Source organism: Pelecanus crispus, chromosome 10, assembly GCF_030463565.1.
Source record: "Pelecanus crispus isolate bPelCri1 chromosome 10, bPelCri1.pri, whole genome shotgun sequence".
NCBI lineage: Eukaryota > Metazoa > Chordata > Aves > Pelecaniformes > Pelecanidae > Pelecanus > Pelecanus crispus.
In genome coordinates this window covers 21,560,143-21,578,527 of record NC_134652.1, presented here as the reverse complement: position 1 = coordinate 21,578,527, position 18,385 = coordinate 21,560,143, and the positions used below count along the sequence as shown (strand labels likewise).

Here is an 18,385-nt window from a genome sequence, read left to right as displayed (position 1 = left end):
CTAAGCATAAATTGTCCTGGGAAGGTTGAAGACAGATCCCACCCTTCCCCCTTTCTAGCACTAATTGCACTAATTTCTCTTACCATAGGTCTTGCTATTGAAGTTTTATAGATAAAAATCCTCAGCAGTTGGATGTGTTTTGATGATAAGAATCTTTCTGCTCCTGCCTTGATGTCTGATCAGTACATACCAACTCATGAGATTTTTTCTTGCAGCTAATATTGCTCTATTTTTGGCTCAAAAAACCCCAGATACCTAGGGCAAAAGGCGCATATTTAAAGTTCCATGGAATTTGTGTGGCCAATCTGATTATTAATCACACTTTAATAAGTTGCATTTCTGTGAAGCACCAGAACCGTTCAGTGAGTAAGGGACAACTTTAATGAATTGTCAAGATTTTGGTATCTTCAGCTTGTTTGTAGACTTTGTTTTCAAAGCATCTTCATAAAATAATGCCAGTTGAACAAACTTCATGTAGGGTGTGGGGAGGAAAAACACCTCATATTAAACCCATATGCTAAACCACATTGAATGTGGTGACATACTGGAACTGCCATCTTCCCAAGCCCTCCTACAGAGGCCCTCGGCTCCAGGCTCAGCCTGTCCATCAGTTCCGGCCATCCCACCTTGCAGGACTTTCCACTGTCCTTGAGCCAGCAAAAGGGTGGTGCAGTAAATCCAACGATGGCGGCAGTACAGCTATGGAGAACAGTATCTTTTGATTTGTGGATTAAAAGGCTGCCCACTTTTTCTTGGCAATCTGACATCTCAACTTTCAAGCATTGTGTTTAGCAGTCTTTCCCAGCTGGCCCAAATACTACAGCACACGTAAAGACAACAGAGCAAGTGTCACCAAGAGCACAATCACTGTAGAATTACTCATGATACATGAGTATACCAGAACAAAATGTGCATTTTCACTGGTTTTGCCTGAAACAGAAGTTTCTATGCTGTACATCAGCTTGTTCTACTTGGGGACTTGAGCACTTCGACTCCCAACAGTTAAACATCCTAATGTTGAAAAAAACTCTTCCATTTCCTTCTGCAGGAGGTGATTTCTCTTCTCAGCATCCTCACGAGCACGTTCAGAATTCCTCAGCTTTATCTCCAGCATCGTGTATTTCTTTCGTTCTTGGTCCAGGTCTTCTTCTAACCTAACCACTTGTTTCCTCAGGTCTGCACTTTTTTCTTCAATTCTTAAAACCAAAGGGGAGAGAGAGGGAGAAGAAAAAAAGTTTTTTTAAGTGGCTGGATAAATACTGCTGACAGCTATAATAAATGTAAGTTGTTGAACTTAGAGCTAAAATATCTTCATTCTAAGAGGAAGTTTTAAAGAAGGGCACTAGTTGCCATTTCGTTAATGTTGAGTTTAAGAGCAGAGACGCCTTGAAAGCTGGAGCGTACTCTATTTGTATCTTGAGAAAATATGCTCAAGTCTTACAAAGCAATGCTTACTTTTGAGCAACAGACAACATCTGAGGAGATGTATTAACTCCTCAGTTAGGCTGAGTTCAAGTATATAATTGTGTATAATTCCAAAATAATCTTTTAACCTCTGTTTTCATCCTGATACTGTTTCCCTATATGGATATTGAGTACAGAGGAGCATCCTTGGAGGTCAGGTAGGAATGAGGTCACAATCCTTACTCACCATCTATGTTTTTATGTATTTTCTGTAAAGTTTGTCACTGACATCGGGGTGAGGGAATAAAAGTTTTTCATACTGTACAAGATTCTACAAAAAAAACCTTTTCATATGAGGAGGAATCGGAAGAAGAGACCTTAAATAGTTCATCTATGCACAAAGCTCTAATGCAAGACCCAGAGCTTTTCTCTAGGGAGGTCAAAGAACAAGGTTCATGGTTTTTTCTGATCTGAAGCAAGTGCAGAAGTGCGTTTCCTAATCACAGGACAGAGCAGTGGTGTTAATAGAGAGGAGGGAGTATATCCAGATAGGAATTTCTGATCACTAGAATATTCAGAAAGGGTAACTTTAAAAATCAGGCTTTTCCCAGGAAAAGCATCCCCCCTCTAACTTTAAAAAAAAAAAAAAAAAAAACAACCAACCAAAACCCCCCAAAACAAAACTAACCCCCAGAAACCCCAAAACCGAAAAAACCCACCACCTCTTAGGTTGATAGATCAGTGTAATACCCAACTGTGAAGCTGGGATGCCTGGCTTCCCTGTGAAACTCTGGATGTGTGATTTTTAGACAGGGTAAATGACACAGATTCGGGGGGAGGGGGGGGAATTGTGACAGTCCCAGAAGGGTCTGAATTCTATTTTGTGACCACCAAGAGGTGCTTATGCAGGCAATGCAGCGCATGCCCTTAAACTGTCCCTTCATATACAGCTAAGGATAGCAATATGATCATTGCTGAAACTTTCACAACTTTTAGAAAGTCACACAGGTGCACTGATGTGTGAACCGAAATGTGCAGTATGTCTACACAAACTGCCCATCTCGACAAAGGCAGACTTTTACCACCCAGATTGCTGTCTTCTGTAATACAAGAGGACTCTTCGGAAGCTGGAATGCTTCCCTTCCTCCCCCCTGCCCCTAACATTTTTGTTATGTCCTATGGATCTGAGCTACCAATTAAATTTTTCTACCACAAAGTTTTAGGGGTCAGCTACAGCAGCCCAGACTAGCTGTCCATGTTCTGAATTATGTACAGTCACAGTACTTACTGTATTTCTACATACACAACATAATAGTCCTCTCCAAGATACTTCCAGTTTCTTAAAGAGTCCCAGGTGGTAAAATGTGAATTACTGAAACTCAACAGAGAATGCCTGATAATTATACTAACCTTGAGGGAGAAATGCTCTGGAACAGACTGGTTACAGGAAGGCCATAAAACTTGCCTCCCTCTGACTAAGAGAGAAAATGGGCAGTTGATGATGATAAATAACAGCTTTTCCATCAGCAAGTGTTCCTTACCTCTGCCCCAGGCAGGTACTGACTGCTTTCTCTCCACTTATGTACGTGCCAACAAAAAGCTCATATTCCTTCATTAAAACATGCCCTGCTACACACACTGAGTTCTGCAAACCACACAAGCACATGTACAATTGTAAAGGAACTAATTATTAGTTTGGGGGACTAAACTATCTTCAATAAAATAAAGCTAGTGAGGCAGCCCAAAGTTTTCCTGCTAAGCAGCCTCCCTTCTTTGCTAGTTAGCTCCTGTCTTTCCACAGGAACAGACTTTCATGCGGTCTCAAAAGGAACATATTTTTGCACATGTAAATTGCTGCAGATGTAGTAAAAACACTGCAAACTTTTTGAGAGCTGAAAAACTTGGCTTGAAACTCTTAGACTTGACAGCAAGATCCTTCGGGCTGTAATCCTGAACAGCTGGAGTCGTCCTGTTTAATACAAAAAGGCAGTGATTGCATCTTGCCTGTTTTTATGAAACGGTATTAGTTCATTAGGCATTTGCCTCTCAGCTACTCTGCCCCGTGAGACCTGGCTGTGTATAGTCCTCCTCTCCAGCCACAGTGCTCTCTGTCCCTGTCCAGCTGAAAGGGAAAGGCAGGTGTTAAGAGCTGAAACAGCTGAAAATGCTCAACAGCTGGAATGAAGAACAGGGTCTTCCTGGATGTCCCTGATGTCAACAGCTGAAAGCCCCACTGGAACAGTTTTACTGATAAGAGGTGGAAAGCCATCTCTTCCCCCAGGCAGCCCGTAAAAATGTGCAGATACTCATTTCCAAGTTTTGCAGCCTGGTCTCCTTTCTGTTTATTACTCTGTATCCCTGCAACAACGCTTGCCCGGGCAGCTCTGCAGAATTAAATGCAAGGCACATACCCTCATCTCCCTCCCACTGTGCATCAGTAGGGCATCTAAAAAAAAAAAAAAAAGCCATGAATTACTATCCTCATTCTCAGACCTTTTCCAACACACCATGCTAGCAACTAGTGGTGTTCTCATCAGCTCTTCTACCTGGAACACAAGGCAGGGGTAAGCTTTTCTCCCACTCTGTGATGTGAGGTGGGAACTGAAACTGCTACGTGGCCTGATTCTCCTTCCAGCATCACATACCAAGGCAGTACAATGCAAGAGGCAGAAAAGCTGCAGATGCTGGCAAGCCACCACCATAGGAAATCATAAAATAAAGCAGGAAGGTAGCAAGTGAAATTCCTACCTTAACAGCTGTCCCACTGGAAGAGATCACAGTTTAGATACATTTTTGAGAAATTACTTTAACGAGAAAAAAGAGGCAACAAATGTAGCCTAGAGCTGTGCTATACAATCCCTACAAAGAGTCATATGTGCTTTTGGTACCATGTTTGGGAGACTGAGTAGAAATTGAGGCGTGTAAATGCTACTAGAGTGTTAATAACTGAAGGACTATAACATTAACACCTTAATGCACAAAACCCGCTGAGAACTCAACTATTTGTAAAAAATGGGACTACAGCCCTTCTTCAGTGCCAAGTACCAGGGCTGCAGAGCCCAGGCCAATGATGATTCTGTATTATAACATGGTGTGCAATTTTGCATATGGCTGTATATTAAAACATATCTAATTCCTTTAAGCAACAATATTTCATGTGCATATTTCCCTGAGTACTTGACTGAAAGTCATTCTGTTAAGCACCAGTATACTAACTCACACAAATGAATATGACTTCCTAGTTATTGATACTTCCTGCTCTCACACACACACCTCCTGAAAACTGGAAGGAATTCTTCTGAACAGAGATCTAAAGTACAGCACCAGCAGTTGCAGTAAACATCAGCCTGAGCAAAGACCTGCACAGTTCACGTATCTGCTGTACAAGCAGCACCTTGCTGCTACTTTGAGTCAGCAGCTGGCCAAGTGAGCAAAGGACAGCTACAAGTACATCAAAAATCACAAGTGAGGTTTCTAGAAGTTCAACACAAAAGGGCTACTGAGAAAGTTGTAAGTGACATGCAGCTGCAACACCACCAACACCACACACACACACACGCACACACCCCCCCCCCCGGGAGAACAGTCAAAATCAGTTTTCTGAAGAATGTTTCTGTTGGGAAAAGCAGCAAGGAGCCCTCAATTTCAGACTGATGGTACAAATCTCAGCACCTGCACAGACCAGCAGAGTTCCTTGACGTCTGACCACCCTGGGTCCCAGTCCATCCCTCCAAGAGAGATGTTGCTTTGCTGTTTCTCCTAGGACACTGACAAAGAACATACCTGCGCAATTCTGATTTCCAGTGAAAACATAGAATGTGAAATACTGTAATTCCCCGTGTGATGGAAATCCCATTTTTTTGATCCTCTCAGAGAGAGAAAAGTTGGGTTCAGAGAGCAGCGAGGAAAGAGCAGAACCAAATCTGCTGTCTCCCAAACCCAAACTCCAGGTCTGAGAACCTGATATGCTTGGTAGCCCACACCCATGTTCAAACAGGGGTAATGCTGACAGATGACTACTTTGTCCCCCCTGCAGATGACATTACCTTTTGATATTAGTCTCGTACTCAGTCCTCTGTTTGGTCAGTTCTGTCTTTAGCTCCACCACCAAGCTCTGTAAGGCCCTAGAGCATTTGACAGAGTCTCTGGAAGCTGCAGATGGGTTGCTCTGTTCGCTGCTGCTGCTGCATGCTTCAAACCTGTCAATGCTGTTCTCCAGATCTGCAGTCTTGACCTCACTCTGAGACAGTGAGCCCTGAGTTATCCACTCGGTTTGGAGAGAGCTTAAAGCAGAAGAGTCACTGGCCCGGCAGGCTGGGCAGCTGCTGACAGAGTCCACCACAGAGATTTCACATGATGATGTAGACCATGTGGTGCTGGCCATACTGTGTGTGCTAAGGGAGAGGCTGGATGAAGGGACGTTGTCGTAAGTAGAGAGTCTCTGGGAAGAACATGAGTCTTTAACTCGTTCCCCAGAGGCTGTCCGGCGATGGCCTCGGAGAGAGTACAGTCCATTCATCAACCAGTTCCCACTGGAGGAGAGGTTGGGGATATCTAAGGATGAGCTGCCCAGCTTTGGACTCACAGAGCGTGCTCCCTGCTGGCGGAAGGAGTATTTCCACGGAGGCAATGTCTGCACTCTTTTGCTGGGGCTGGTGGCAGGCTGAGTCAATCTGCCACTGTGCTCTGAAGGAGCTTTTTTCCCCGCAGGTCCAGGCGCGGCCTCTAGTGCCACAGCATTGCTAGAAGGCAAATCAGCGGGGCTGGGAACGCTGTTCTCTGACCTGCTGTCCTCCCCGTCCTCCTCAGAGATCCACTCCACGGTACTGCGCTGACGCACAGGTCTGATCTCCAGCTGGCTCCCTGGCACATCTGCCTGAGGAACAGCAAAGATTCGCCCCTGTTCACTTATCAGCACCGTCATCAGGTGCTGAACTAGTGAGGTGCCTGTGGGGAGAAAACAAAGGCAAGCAGTTGAGGAGACGTGGAGGACCTCTGGCACACCCCCTGCCTGTGAGATGCCCTGCGAGCTCCTTGTGAGGCCGGCCTGCGGCCACCACGCACTGCAGTGGGTCTGCACGAACAACTGCTCCGGGCCTGCCCGTGCAGGACTGCAGGAGACGGGAATCGTTGCCTTTGCTGGAAACAGGGACTGTGAAGGATGCAGGTGTCAGTCCGACTCATGAATGTAGCTGACTGGCAGAATACAAATGAGCAGTAGCAACGGTTAATAAATTGGCCTGCTTAGGGATGACAGAGGAGGAGGACACCTGGAAAACAGGGCATGACTGTACTACACCATGGCATGGGGTTCAGAGCCAGCATCAAGCTCAGCATGTGCATCCATGCAGGACACGTAGCCCTGTGCAGAGCTGCATGCTGGATCCTGAACACACCAACCTATCAGCTGGGATGGAGCCCCCCTCTGCCCAGCTTCCAAACCCAGTAGGTTTCCACAACTATGTAGCACCCAGTTTCATAGTTTTAAGAGGCCCAGAGCTAGCGTTTACTGAAGAACCAGAAGTTTCAGCTGAGGCCTTCTGCTGCATTCTTAGTGTATTGAGAAACTTGGGAGGAAGTATGACATCAGTATGATACATTCACCTGCAGAAGGTGTACAGCAAGTACAGAAAGCACTTGCAATTATTTAAATCCACAGAAATGAGTTGTCACTGTTTTCTGGTAGTGGAGCAGACCATTATGAACTAATAGAGAACACCACTTACCAAACCTAATACAAAGCATTTTCTACAAAAGAGGAAAACCTTGGAAAGAGCAAATAGGTAATTAATTCCATCTTTAATCATTGTCTGAAATAGAGAATAAGACTAACATATTCAGGGGTTCAAGATAAGAGCCTGAATCTAATAATGAGGTTTCAGCCTGATAGCAAGAGGTACTGAGCTCACCTACAATTTCTATTTTACGTCTGTGAGTACAGGGAGACAAATAAACCTCTCCGGAGATAAGGGCATTCTTAACAATTTAGGTGTCAAACTTCAGATATTTCTATTTGAAATTCATGGTTTAAGTTTGAAGAGAGACACAGTTAAAGTGCTTTTTGTTAAGAACTAGCAGCAGTATTTTTCTGAATCAGTTGATTTAGCAGATCCATATTACCCTGAAGCTAAAAATATTTTATTGAGAGTCTTTCCACTTCTCCATTATTTCTATTTAACCAATCTTCTGTCCTCAACTAAGAGGAAAACAAAATGTTCCCAGTGCTGTTGCTTATGAGTATAATGATTAAGTGTAAAAATCCAGTCACCGGATCCCCATTTTTCTACAGTTCAGGTCTTTGGAAATACAGAATTCTAGGTTAGGTCACTGTACTGTTTGTATATGATGATTAGCAGAGGCCATAGCATCTGTGGCACCTGTGCACCTACACACAGTACAAGCACCTCTGCCATCAGCTGAACTGCATAATGAAATGCCTGAGGTGAACTGAACCCAAACTTGTCATCTGTGCCAACTGAATAAAAAGGACATTGTTGGTCAAGGCTGTAAGAGTCTTATCAACCACTGGCCAACTGGCCACTAGGGCAAGTCACAGCATCACACAACAGATTGAGGTTTCAGCTATCCCTGCCTTTGTAATGCTGAATAACCTAGCATCTGCTCCTGCACTCCCTTTTTCTCCTCCCCACATTTTTGTACCTTCCCCCCTTCGAGCGGGGAGTCTCAAATTACCCTTAATAATACGGCCCACATCTCTGTGGCAGGCTTGGAGTCCTTGAACAGCTATAGTATATATGCCCTGAAGTCGGCCTGTTACCTTATAGTGGGTTGCCATCTGTGGGGCACACATCTGCAGTGCCTTTCAGAGGTCACCTGTGCAGAGCTAAAGGCACTGCTGCTGCTAAGGCATCTCCATGTGGTGGAGAGGACAGACACTCCCAGGCCAGTGGTGAGTGGGGTAACAGAAGCCAACTGGTACATCCCTTCACAGGCACTGATGAAAGGGATTGCTTGACTTGCTGCTGACCTTACAGTCAAGTGATACAGCTACAATGAATGTATGACTTTCAGCATACTCTTACAGCTCCAAGTCACAGGTGTTGTCTTATGTTACAAGAGTAGTACTTACCTTCCATCATGGTCACTGGATCTTCCATTTTGGGTCGTAATATATTTGGTCCAAATACTGTAGCCAGGTTCTGGACACTCATCTTGTTAATGCTGGAGTGAGCCTGAACTTCATCAAGAAACCTTTAAAAGCCCCCCAGAAAAAGGAGAAGAGGAATAATAAGCCAGTCACTTCTCAGGCTGTAGGCATTCTGGGGCAGGAACAGTTTTGTCCTGTGTTTATATACAACCCTGATACCTGCAACGCTCCTAGGGACTAACACAGCTTAGATACGCAGTAATAACCCCAGATTCCTCCTAGTGTATGAACAAGAGATGACAGGATGGTTTCTGCTAAAGGTACCAGCCTACCAGGGATCCAGCTTTCTACTGAGTATGAAAGTACAAATTTTCACAGTTTTACAGGAATTCTCCAATTACACAGATTGACTTCTGCCATTTTTCACTCACAGATGTAACAGAAGTAAAAAGACATTTCACTCATCTCCTCATCCTAGAACTAGCAGCCTGGGGAAAAGAGCTTTGTTGCTTGAATCTAACAAAATACAGATAAAGAGGTAGCCCAAATGCTTCTTTTGAATGCATCAGCTAGGCAAACATCAATACCATAAAAAGACCATACAAGCCAAAGATAGTGCATGGAGAAATCCAGACTGGCTACCTGTATGTATAAGCTGGAAATTAGCAGAAAGTTTCTAACAGTTAATGTTTTTGTAATTTGGAACAGCCTCCCAATAGGAGTTATAGTGAGAGAAAGGCTGCAACAAACACCTAAAAGCTTGTACATAATTAGCCAAGTTGTAAAAAGGACTGTATGACATGCAGACCTACAAAAGCAGGAAAGAGGACTCAGTGGCCTCAAAAGTGAACAGTCCCATTCTGTCTGTACTCCGTTTCCTAAACTAGTGTTCATTTTTGGATGATTGGATGGGTTTTGGCAGGGAAAAAGTTTCCCTGTCATTCTGCACTACTTGGCCAATTTTTGAATGCTTCTACTTGCAGCACTCCCATTTTTTCTGCAGCTTTGCCCTGTGGCAGACATTATGCCGAGACCCAAGAACCCTCAGTTTTCTTCACTAAGTCAGAAGCAAATTCTACTCGCCTTTCCTCAGCTCTTCACTTTCAAACATGTATAATTATATTCCCCTGCCTCAGCCATTCATGTTTTGAGGTACTCAGATATTAAAACAAATGGCTATAGAAGCACATAGTGAGGCAAAATAAAATTTTTAAAGCATTCAAAAAATACATTTCAGAAACGCTATGTGTCTGCACACTTGGGAAGGGCTTGAGATATCTTGAATAAGACATGGGCTTCATGTCAGTGTTTGTATCTACTGCCTGCTCCAGATGTGCAAATTCCACTGGTCATAAAGGGACTAACTACCACGGAGACTAGAATACAACATAAAGTTCACTATGTTGTATCTAGGCTAACAGTCCACTCCAGCTCCCAAAATACATTCCAGCTCATTTTGCAAAACCTCGGAAAGTCAGCAGAGAGATGAGGGGAGACAAGGCTGTGGAGTCCCTGGTACTCCAAGAGGAAGCCACTCCCAATCCCACTTCCAAACTGGAGCTGAGGCCAGACTGGCTGTTCTGACTGCACGGGCTACTCAGCTTGTGTCATAAATCTTCCAAGTGTGCAGTACCTGGAAAAAATGCCTTCCTTTACTGGTCTTTAAGAGCTTCTGAAATAAACAATATAATATATTAGTATCGTTTGTGCCTGCTGCCAAGGCTGTGGGTGACAGCAATTTGCTTGGCTGATGCTCTTGGATAAACGAAGAGCTTCCTTCAGGCAGGCTACACATTCACCTCCTCGTGTTTTATAGGAGCAGTAACTTACATGTAAGTGATGTTTGAATATTCATACTTTCAGAGTAAATTATTTGCATATAAGACTGAGCCTCACAAAACTTAGTGACTTTTCCAAGTGTTAATTAATTTCACTTACTTGCATATGTATTTGAGGAGGTTGTAGTTGGCTTGGGGCAAATTCTTTACCTGTTTAACCAGTTCCTGGGTACCCTGAGGGACAAGAAAAACAAGGAGGAGAGCTATTAATATAAATGATGCAAGGCAGACGTGACTTTCCTTCAGTACTACAAAGTCCTCTTTCCAGAGTCAAAACCGTGAACAACAGATGATAAAGGAGGTTTTGTTTTAAAAAAGGTGTCATCCAGTGTGTTGTGCCTTACCAAAACCCCAAGATCCAGAACTTGTTTCAGTTCTCAAAATCAGTGGAAATCCTCCTGTCAACTTTAATGGTTGATGTAGAAGCCGTCTATTAGTGAGGCCTGCTACTCCTCAAAGTCTGCCTACTGGCACTGGCATAAACATACCAGCAAATATGCCTTTTCAGCACCTGGCCTATTTGAAACTTTGAGGCACTGAGTGTAGTATAAATACATTGCAGTAATGCTCAGCTGAGCAGAGGAGAGTTTTTTCTTAAAAAACCTGAATGACATTCCAATTCAACTACCTCCTTTTTAATTACTTACTTCCATTTGCACTCATTCTGAGCTGTGACATACTTCCTCATAAAATTTCTGTCTTTACATTAAACCATAAGATAAGATATCTGCTGGAGGAGTGACTTAAAACCCTGAAGCTACTTAAATCATCTAATGAAAACCTCTGAGTCAGGAGGCTATTGTCCTTCCACAGTCCCAAGCATCATTTGCTTGTTCGTGTCAATGCTGCAATTGCCCTGGAGATTTGCTTATTTTTTGAGACAACTAAACCTTTTGTGGGAAAATAGATACCCAAGCACACTTGGGAAGAGTGACAGCTGCTAACTAATGATGGAGGCCTACTAACTAATGATGGAGAAACTCCAGAAGCAGCTGGTTCCAAGCCAAAGAAGTGCAGCTGGACATTCATTTCAAACTTTCCTCAATTTATTAAGGACTGTTAGGGAGACAATTCTGTTGGCCAGCCTCTTGCAAGATTTCTCTGGTCCAGACAAGTCAGAAAGATCCAGAGAGCAGTCTGTATTCCTGCCTCCATCCTTAACACCCTGAATGTATAGACACTTATTCTATATGTCCCAGCACAAAAAAAGTCCTCTAATAAAAACCTGAAACTTAAAAAATAATCTTAAAAGCAGTGAGTCCTTTTTAATTCCTTAGCTTAAAAATTATGCTGGTTTAACAGTGACAACAATGGAGACACCAACAAAAGACCAGTCACTTTTGAAAATCTCAATGCTCTTTTTCAAACTTCTGAAAACATTCGAATCAAGGACAGCTGCTACTGATGTGAAGGTTAAGGTCAGTTGTTCAGGTCATCCAGCTTTCAAGTGAGGAGTTTGAACTAGAAATAGATGAGCTAACAGACCTAATTCCCTCTTGAATTTTGCTCTGTAACCTAGTTTATTTCAAATACAGAAATCAGGATGGTATTTGGCACTGTATTTCAATTGCTCTGAATTAAAATATCATGGCTCCACTGGATGCAAGAGGGACTTTGGAACAGAAACTGCAGGCAGTTGTGAACAGCAGGAAACATGACCTAAAGGTAAAAGATGGTACCTGAAAGGAAAAAAGGTTCTAAAAATTTGTCATCCATGCTTTGTCACAAAGAATCACAAATGTGTATTACATAGAGAGTATCTTCATATTTGTCAAGGTACAAACACTTGCCAGGTTAAAAAAAGCCTTCTCTCCTGCTGCAGCATTTATCAGCTTTGCCACAGATTTGTACCCAGCACCACCTGACCAACAGATGGCAGAAGGCTGAGCCTAGTACCACCACGGCGAAAGTGTAAAGGAAAACGCAAGCTAGAAACCGCTACGTTATTAACAAATGGCACTGATCATACTTACGGCTGCAGCCTAGCAAGCAATAGAGGCACTACACTGTCATTCATCATGGTATTTTGCAGTAATAACTCTTGCTTCCTTGCAAAAGCTGCATGTCTAGCATGCTTTCCAAGGAGTGATCCCAAAACCAAGGATTTTGCAATGTGTGTAACAGATCAGCACCAATTAGGAGCTTCTAGCTGGGCTGGAAAACTAGCAACACTTCAGATGTTCACCCAAATTCAGACCTCTCTTTAAAAACTCAAAGCCATGTGCTTAGCCTACTGAACCGCTGTGTGCGTCTCGAGTACAGGCAGCAGCAAAGGCTAAAATACTACCATGTCAAGTCAGCTCAGACTCAAATGGGTTTTTAGAGATTTGAAGCTCTTTCATTCATTCTTAACTCTAAAATTGTTTTTAATTTTCAATCCCTCCTCCTAACCAGTTGGGATCAGATTCAAATCTTTTTTAATGCTGCAGTCATGCTGAGATACCTAGAGGCCTCAGCACAACCCAAGGTCTCTGTTACGTTTCTGTTTGCATTCCAACACCAGAGATTACTTTGGTGCAGAATGAAGATGAACCGCAATCTGAATGAAAAATAGAAAGCTTAGGGCAGTGCTGGAGTATTTTTTTTCTGCAGATGGAGATTAGGCCGAGCTAACATCATAATAATTCCTAAGGTCACAATGTAGCAGCATGAGGTGCCAACAATTTTATCTGAACAGCTATTTTGCCTTAAGTAATTCTGTTTTTATTGGGGGGTGGGTGTACAAAATGAAAGAAAATTATATTTTGAGTCTAAAAGTCTCATTCAAAAATTCCAAGTGAAAAATGAAAACAAAATAGTATTTCAAATTACAACAATAGATTGCATTTTGTTTCCAAATACTTGCTCAAAATGAAACATTTGATTTTGAAATTCTCTGCTTATCATTTTGTGCTGAAAAATTATGGTTTCAAAGAAACTACATTTTTGAGTAGGGGAACTTCCCATGTGAGAGGTGAGTCAGGCCCTACAGGCTGGGCATGACTCTGTGCTACGTTCTCCTCCACGTGCTACGGTGCACGTACAGCCTCTCCACTCTTGGTGTGTGCACTCCACCTTCCTTTCTGAAAAAGTAAACAGCCCTTGTTGAGGTTCCAGATTTTCCTGACAGAAAAAAAATGGTTATGTTTACAACAGCAGCTTAACGAGACAACTTGGTGCTATCAGCACTACCGTATTTTGTAAGCTTTTATTTTGGCTATCTAGTGCTCCTCATGGCCTTTCTAATCCAAAGAGAATACTACACTACAAGTCATTTGAGTCTGGCCTTGCTCCCACGAAACCAACACAGATGTTGCTTCCCAAACTGCTGCAGCCTGTGCAGGCAAAATCAGGCAAACTACGTAGTTAATAAGCTGAGCAATTGATATCCAATTATGTTTGCCCAATTTGGCAGTGTCTCTACTCTTGTGCAATAGTGCTTAATGGATCCAAAACTTCCCAGTCTGCACATTTTATGACCAAAATGAAACTAGCTCCACTGCCTTAGAAATGCTGCTGTTTCTTGTGAAATGAACCGTTGCACTGCCTGTAACACAGCACCATGCGGAGATGCCTGAGTTGACTGAGGATAAGGCAGAAAATCAGCAAGTTTTGGAGCTAGTAGACACATACCTGTACCTATTAAAAGACAACACTAGTGCACTGACACACTGATGTGGCTGTGTCCAGGACACAAATGCATATCCATGTGTCGTAATATGCTTTGTCATGCACAAAAACTTGCTTTCTCAGAGTTGGCTAGAGGGTACCTCATGTGAGTACAGATAAAACTTGCCTTGTATCTGTAAAAACCTGACATTACCAGATATGCTAGATTTGATCCATACAAATAAGCATCTTCCTATGGGCATCATGAAGGACTGAATCTCCCCAGAGCCTTCTGCCACTCAAACTAAAGGTGAACCTCAGGCTTTCAGTAAAGAACAGCTTTTACAATCCCCACCAGAGACAAAGATGTGAGCAGAAAAGGGACAGAACTGTGGACTGTGACCTATAAGCCCTCAGGCCTTTGCTTCTTTAGCTGACACCAGTAACAACACTTACAGCTTCTTTACACCTCTATTTTAGAAGGTGGCGCAGTTCCACCCGCATTAGACCAGATCCAACGTGCCTTTGCAGTCAGCAAAGAGCTCAGGCATCACCACAAAAGGAACAATATGGATGAAACAGATCAATCAATCATATTGTAAATTATCCTGCTCCTCCCAAGCAGTGAATCAAAATTTCCATGATTGCCACAGACTTGGAGGTTTTTGTCAGCCCCTTCCCTTGCCTGGAAACCAAAGAAAAGAACATCATAAGAAGGTTCTGGTGAAGTATTCATAGCATTATTTCTCCAATTTGGGGATAATATCATAGCCTGCCCTTTTGTAGTACCTTTCCTCTGAGAAATACAAAGACCATTGCACTGATCAACATTTCATCCACCAAAAAATTTGGGAAGCAGAACATGCTGTTCTAATATATGAAACTAAACACACAGAAAAAGGGAGTGACTTCATACAGCTTGCTAATGAGTCAACAGGCAAGGCTGGGAAAGGAACCCAGATGTCCTACCTTGCCTCTCCTGCTGATTATGCTACAGAACAGCTTTGTTCGGAAGAAAGAAGCACCAGGCGACAAGACTGACTTCAAAAAAGCTCCTGCTTCAAGCAGGAGCCTATGATACTAACACCCAATTCACAGCTTCAGGAAAATTTAGGGGGATGTTCCCAGGAACTTCATTGATTTAAACCAGGACTGAAGAGTGATGAGAAGAAAGCTGTACTACATTGAGTCTTGGGAACAACCTTCGAGGTAGAAGGAAGCGGATTAGAAGGATCACTGACCTCTCCCTCATCTTTTGAGAGTAGCTGTCCACAAGAAAGAAAGTCTTCATATTTGGCAAAGGGGATGACAGGCTCTGGCAGCTCTCGAAGGTAAAGCTTCAGGAGGGATGCCACAGTGTGAACATCTGTGTTGCTGCAACAGAGAAGAGGGAAGGAAATTTAGAAACCCACACTACCCCAAAGCTTGATGTCTTTCATTGTGGGTGCGTCAAGGTCTGTCTTAGGGACAGGGACAAAGTAGACACATGGTAAGGAAGCTGTTCTGCCACATGTTTGTACTAGGCAGGAGGGTCTACGTGGGAACAAGGGAAATCTCCCATTTTGTCAAGATATAAATACATCTCAGGCAATACAGGCAGTGAAAGGGGTACGCCCATGATACTGCTTAAGGTAGGGTGGTGCTGTGGTTCCTCAGCCAGTGTGGATCAGGAATGTGAGCAACAGAGTCCTGGCTAGTGCACAGTGATCACGTAGCACTGACAGTAGAGCTCTGTGACCTCGTGCAATCAAACACAACTTCTGATCCTCTCACTGATCCCTCCTGCCTGACACTCTCCCCAGCCGGCACCCAGCTGCATCTGATGGTCCAGGCTCCCAAGTGCCCTGGTCAAACATTCAGAAAACAAATGGAGGAAGCTGTATTTCCTCCAGGCCCTCTATTGCCATTTGGCATGGCTTCCCAGTTTGTGGGTCACATCTCCTCCCCCAGGCTGGGGTATCTGGCATTTCCTAGCCCATTTGTTATGCTGGGTTATCAGCCTTTCTTTTCTCTCCCACTCCAGGAACTTTTTTTTCCTCTTCTCTCTCCTTTGCTCTAAGTTGGGGTTGAGCTGTCAGATCCCATGATGAAGATGCACCTCTTCTTCCCTTTCCATTTCCTATCCAGCTTTTGATGTATGGTGATACCTTTCCCTCACTCCAAGTCTCCTGTTGTACAACTTTGTTAATCTTTGCAGATGACCTTCTCAAAGGTTTCAGCTGTTGGAAGTCTAAACAGATTCTGTCACCAGCTCCCCCACTACCCACCATTCCCCTGACAGTCTTTAAAGAACTGAGAAAAACAGATCAGTAACCATGGGGCAACAGAGCTTCAAATCCTCACCTCTATTGAAAAGCTGAATCTCTTCTGCTTAGTATGTTTTTAAGTATTTTTGGAACACACAGTTAAAACAAACCAGGAAAAATTACAATAGGAAGCTGCCAGCAGCTACCACTTGCTACTGATCCTGAGAATGCTATTCCTGTTAAACAGCTCCATCATATTTGAGAATACCACAGTTTCATATAGTGGTATTCTGCAGTTGATTATAAATGCTTTACAAATGAGGTCGGTACCCTTATTCTTTTCTTCTTTTTTTAGTGTGGAGTTTCAGGCATGGATGGTGTATATGACTATCACTCAGAAGCAGAGCCCAGACTACAGCTACAGCAGTCCACTGGCTGGTTGTTTCATCCACGAGGCCATGTGAAATCCAGCCAAACTTTCAGTGGCGTGGAAGTACAATAGGAGCAGACTGCTGTAGGTGCTTCCAAAACAGCAACACCTGGCCTTCCATGAGAATACATATGCATTTAAAACCCAAATTGGAAAAGCAAGCCTTTTAAAAATAAGTGTTTCAATTATCAGTCATCACAGAGATCTGATCCACCATGAGGTAGGCAGGCTCCAGCATTTGGAAGATCACTGTAGATACAAAAGACATCTTAAAGCACTGACTGCAACTAGGAAAAAAAGGATATTCCTTTCACTGGACTTGATTTGGAAAAAAGCATATGAATTTCACACTTGCAGAAAATAATTGCCGCTGCCTAGGTATCCTAGGCCATACATGGATAGTTTCAGTTACACATAGAGAAAATTATGCTTGTTAGGAGGAGAAGCATTTCACTTAGCCAGGGTGGAACTGCCTCTCCCTTGTTGATATTTGTGACTATACATATCAAAGACCAGAGAGCTGGGCCTACAAGTCACAGTGGACATGGTGGAAAGAGCAAAAGGCAATGACTGGGGGACCCTCAACTGTCAAACTACTCGCGTACCCCTAGGCTTGCCTCCTTTAATTCTGTACTGAACCTTCAGTTATCACATTTCAAATCAACTACCCAAAAGGCAGGCATTCCTTCATGGAGATCTTTATTGCCTCTGTTAAAGGTGAGACTTAGCACTAACCTATTTAGCCAGTGCAAATGCCTGTGGAAATAAAGGTGCTTTCTGCTTTAAAAATGCTTGGGGGAGGCTTGGCTTACCTTCATTGTCATGAAGTTAGTATGGATTAGACTAAGGTAAAACATGAAAGTGAAACTGTCATTCCTAATTAATTCCTTCCCTAGATACCCCTGTTCCAGAATATGAACGTCTTCCAAAATAACTGTTCACTTCCACATGAATTAAGATAATTCTAATTCTGAACTAGAACACTCAGATATTCAGTTAAAAATACAAAGATTTTGTTTAAGAAAACATGAAGTAGGACAATTTGATAATTTCAAACTATTTTTTCATTAAAATATCTCTAAATATTTGACACTTCCATTTAGGGAGCCAATACTGACTGTGGTTAAGAATCAAAGAAAGGAGGATGGGTGGTCTGGGAAGCTGAGGGGAGGGAAGAATTAGAAAAATGTTCCAAATAAACTCTAAGGATATTCTTCCCAGGATGAGACCAAACACTGTGCTGCCCAGGCAGAAGAGCACTAGCTCTTCCTGCAGCAGTAGGCAGGTATGCTACTGGCAATATCGAGACTGGCTGCAGGTCCAGGGAAAGCGATCCCCTAGGTTAATGTGCTAGCAATGTACCAGATACTGCCTGCATCACCTGGTAAAGCGGTGCTAGTGAGTTCCAGCAAGAAATGGAGTCAGGTCTCCGAGTCAAGATCTCAGATCTAATCCCACTTGTGGACCTGTGATAGAGATTGGGCCAGATTTACACAATGGCCTTAGATCCAAATACCCCTGGAATTCTAGCTCTCTGTTAGGGTCAAGGCCCATTTCTCAAAGCACCGTTTAGGTTAGCACAATGCCGACCTTCACTCTGGATAGCACATACATGAGAGGGAAGGAAATGTTACAGACTATGGACAGGATTTGGCTGCAAGGGCACTGAGAGCATCCACCCCCCTGATGATTTGACTGCCTGGGCTCAGAGCCAACGTAGAGATAGCACAGATGAGAGAGCTGCCCCCTTCCTTTGCTGTCCTTGGACAGA

At 43.2% G+C, this 18,385-nt stretch overlaps 1 protein-coding gene across 1 annotated transcript in view; it reads right to left on the bottom strand.

Annotated features, from left to right (window-relative positions):
- Positions 1 to 967: 967 nt before the first annotated feature.
- Positions 968 to 18,385, bottom strand: part of ARHGAP22 (Rho GTPase activating protein 22) — a 134,291-nt gene continuing 116,873 nt past the window's right edge. Inside the window, exons 5-9 of the mRNA XM_075717579.1 lie at positions 15,180 to 15,312; positions 10,451 to 10,524; positions 8,495 to 8,616; positions 5,451 to 6,351; positions 968 to 1,196 (exon numbers count right to left, since the gene is read on the bottom strand). Of these exons, the coding sequence (XP_075573694.1) occupies positions 968 to 1,196; positions 5,451 to 6,351; positions 8,495 to 8,616; positions 10,451 to 10,524; positions 15,180 to 15,312 (1,459 nt within the window). The remainder of the gene's footprint in view (positions 1,197 to 5,450; positions 6,352 to 8,494; positions 8,617 to 10,450; positions 10,525 to 15,179; positions 15,313 to 18,385) is intronic.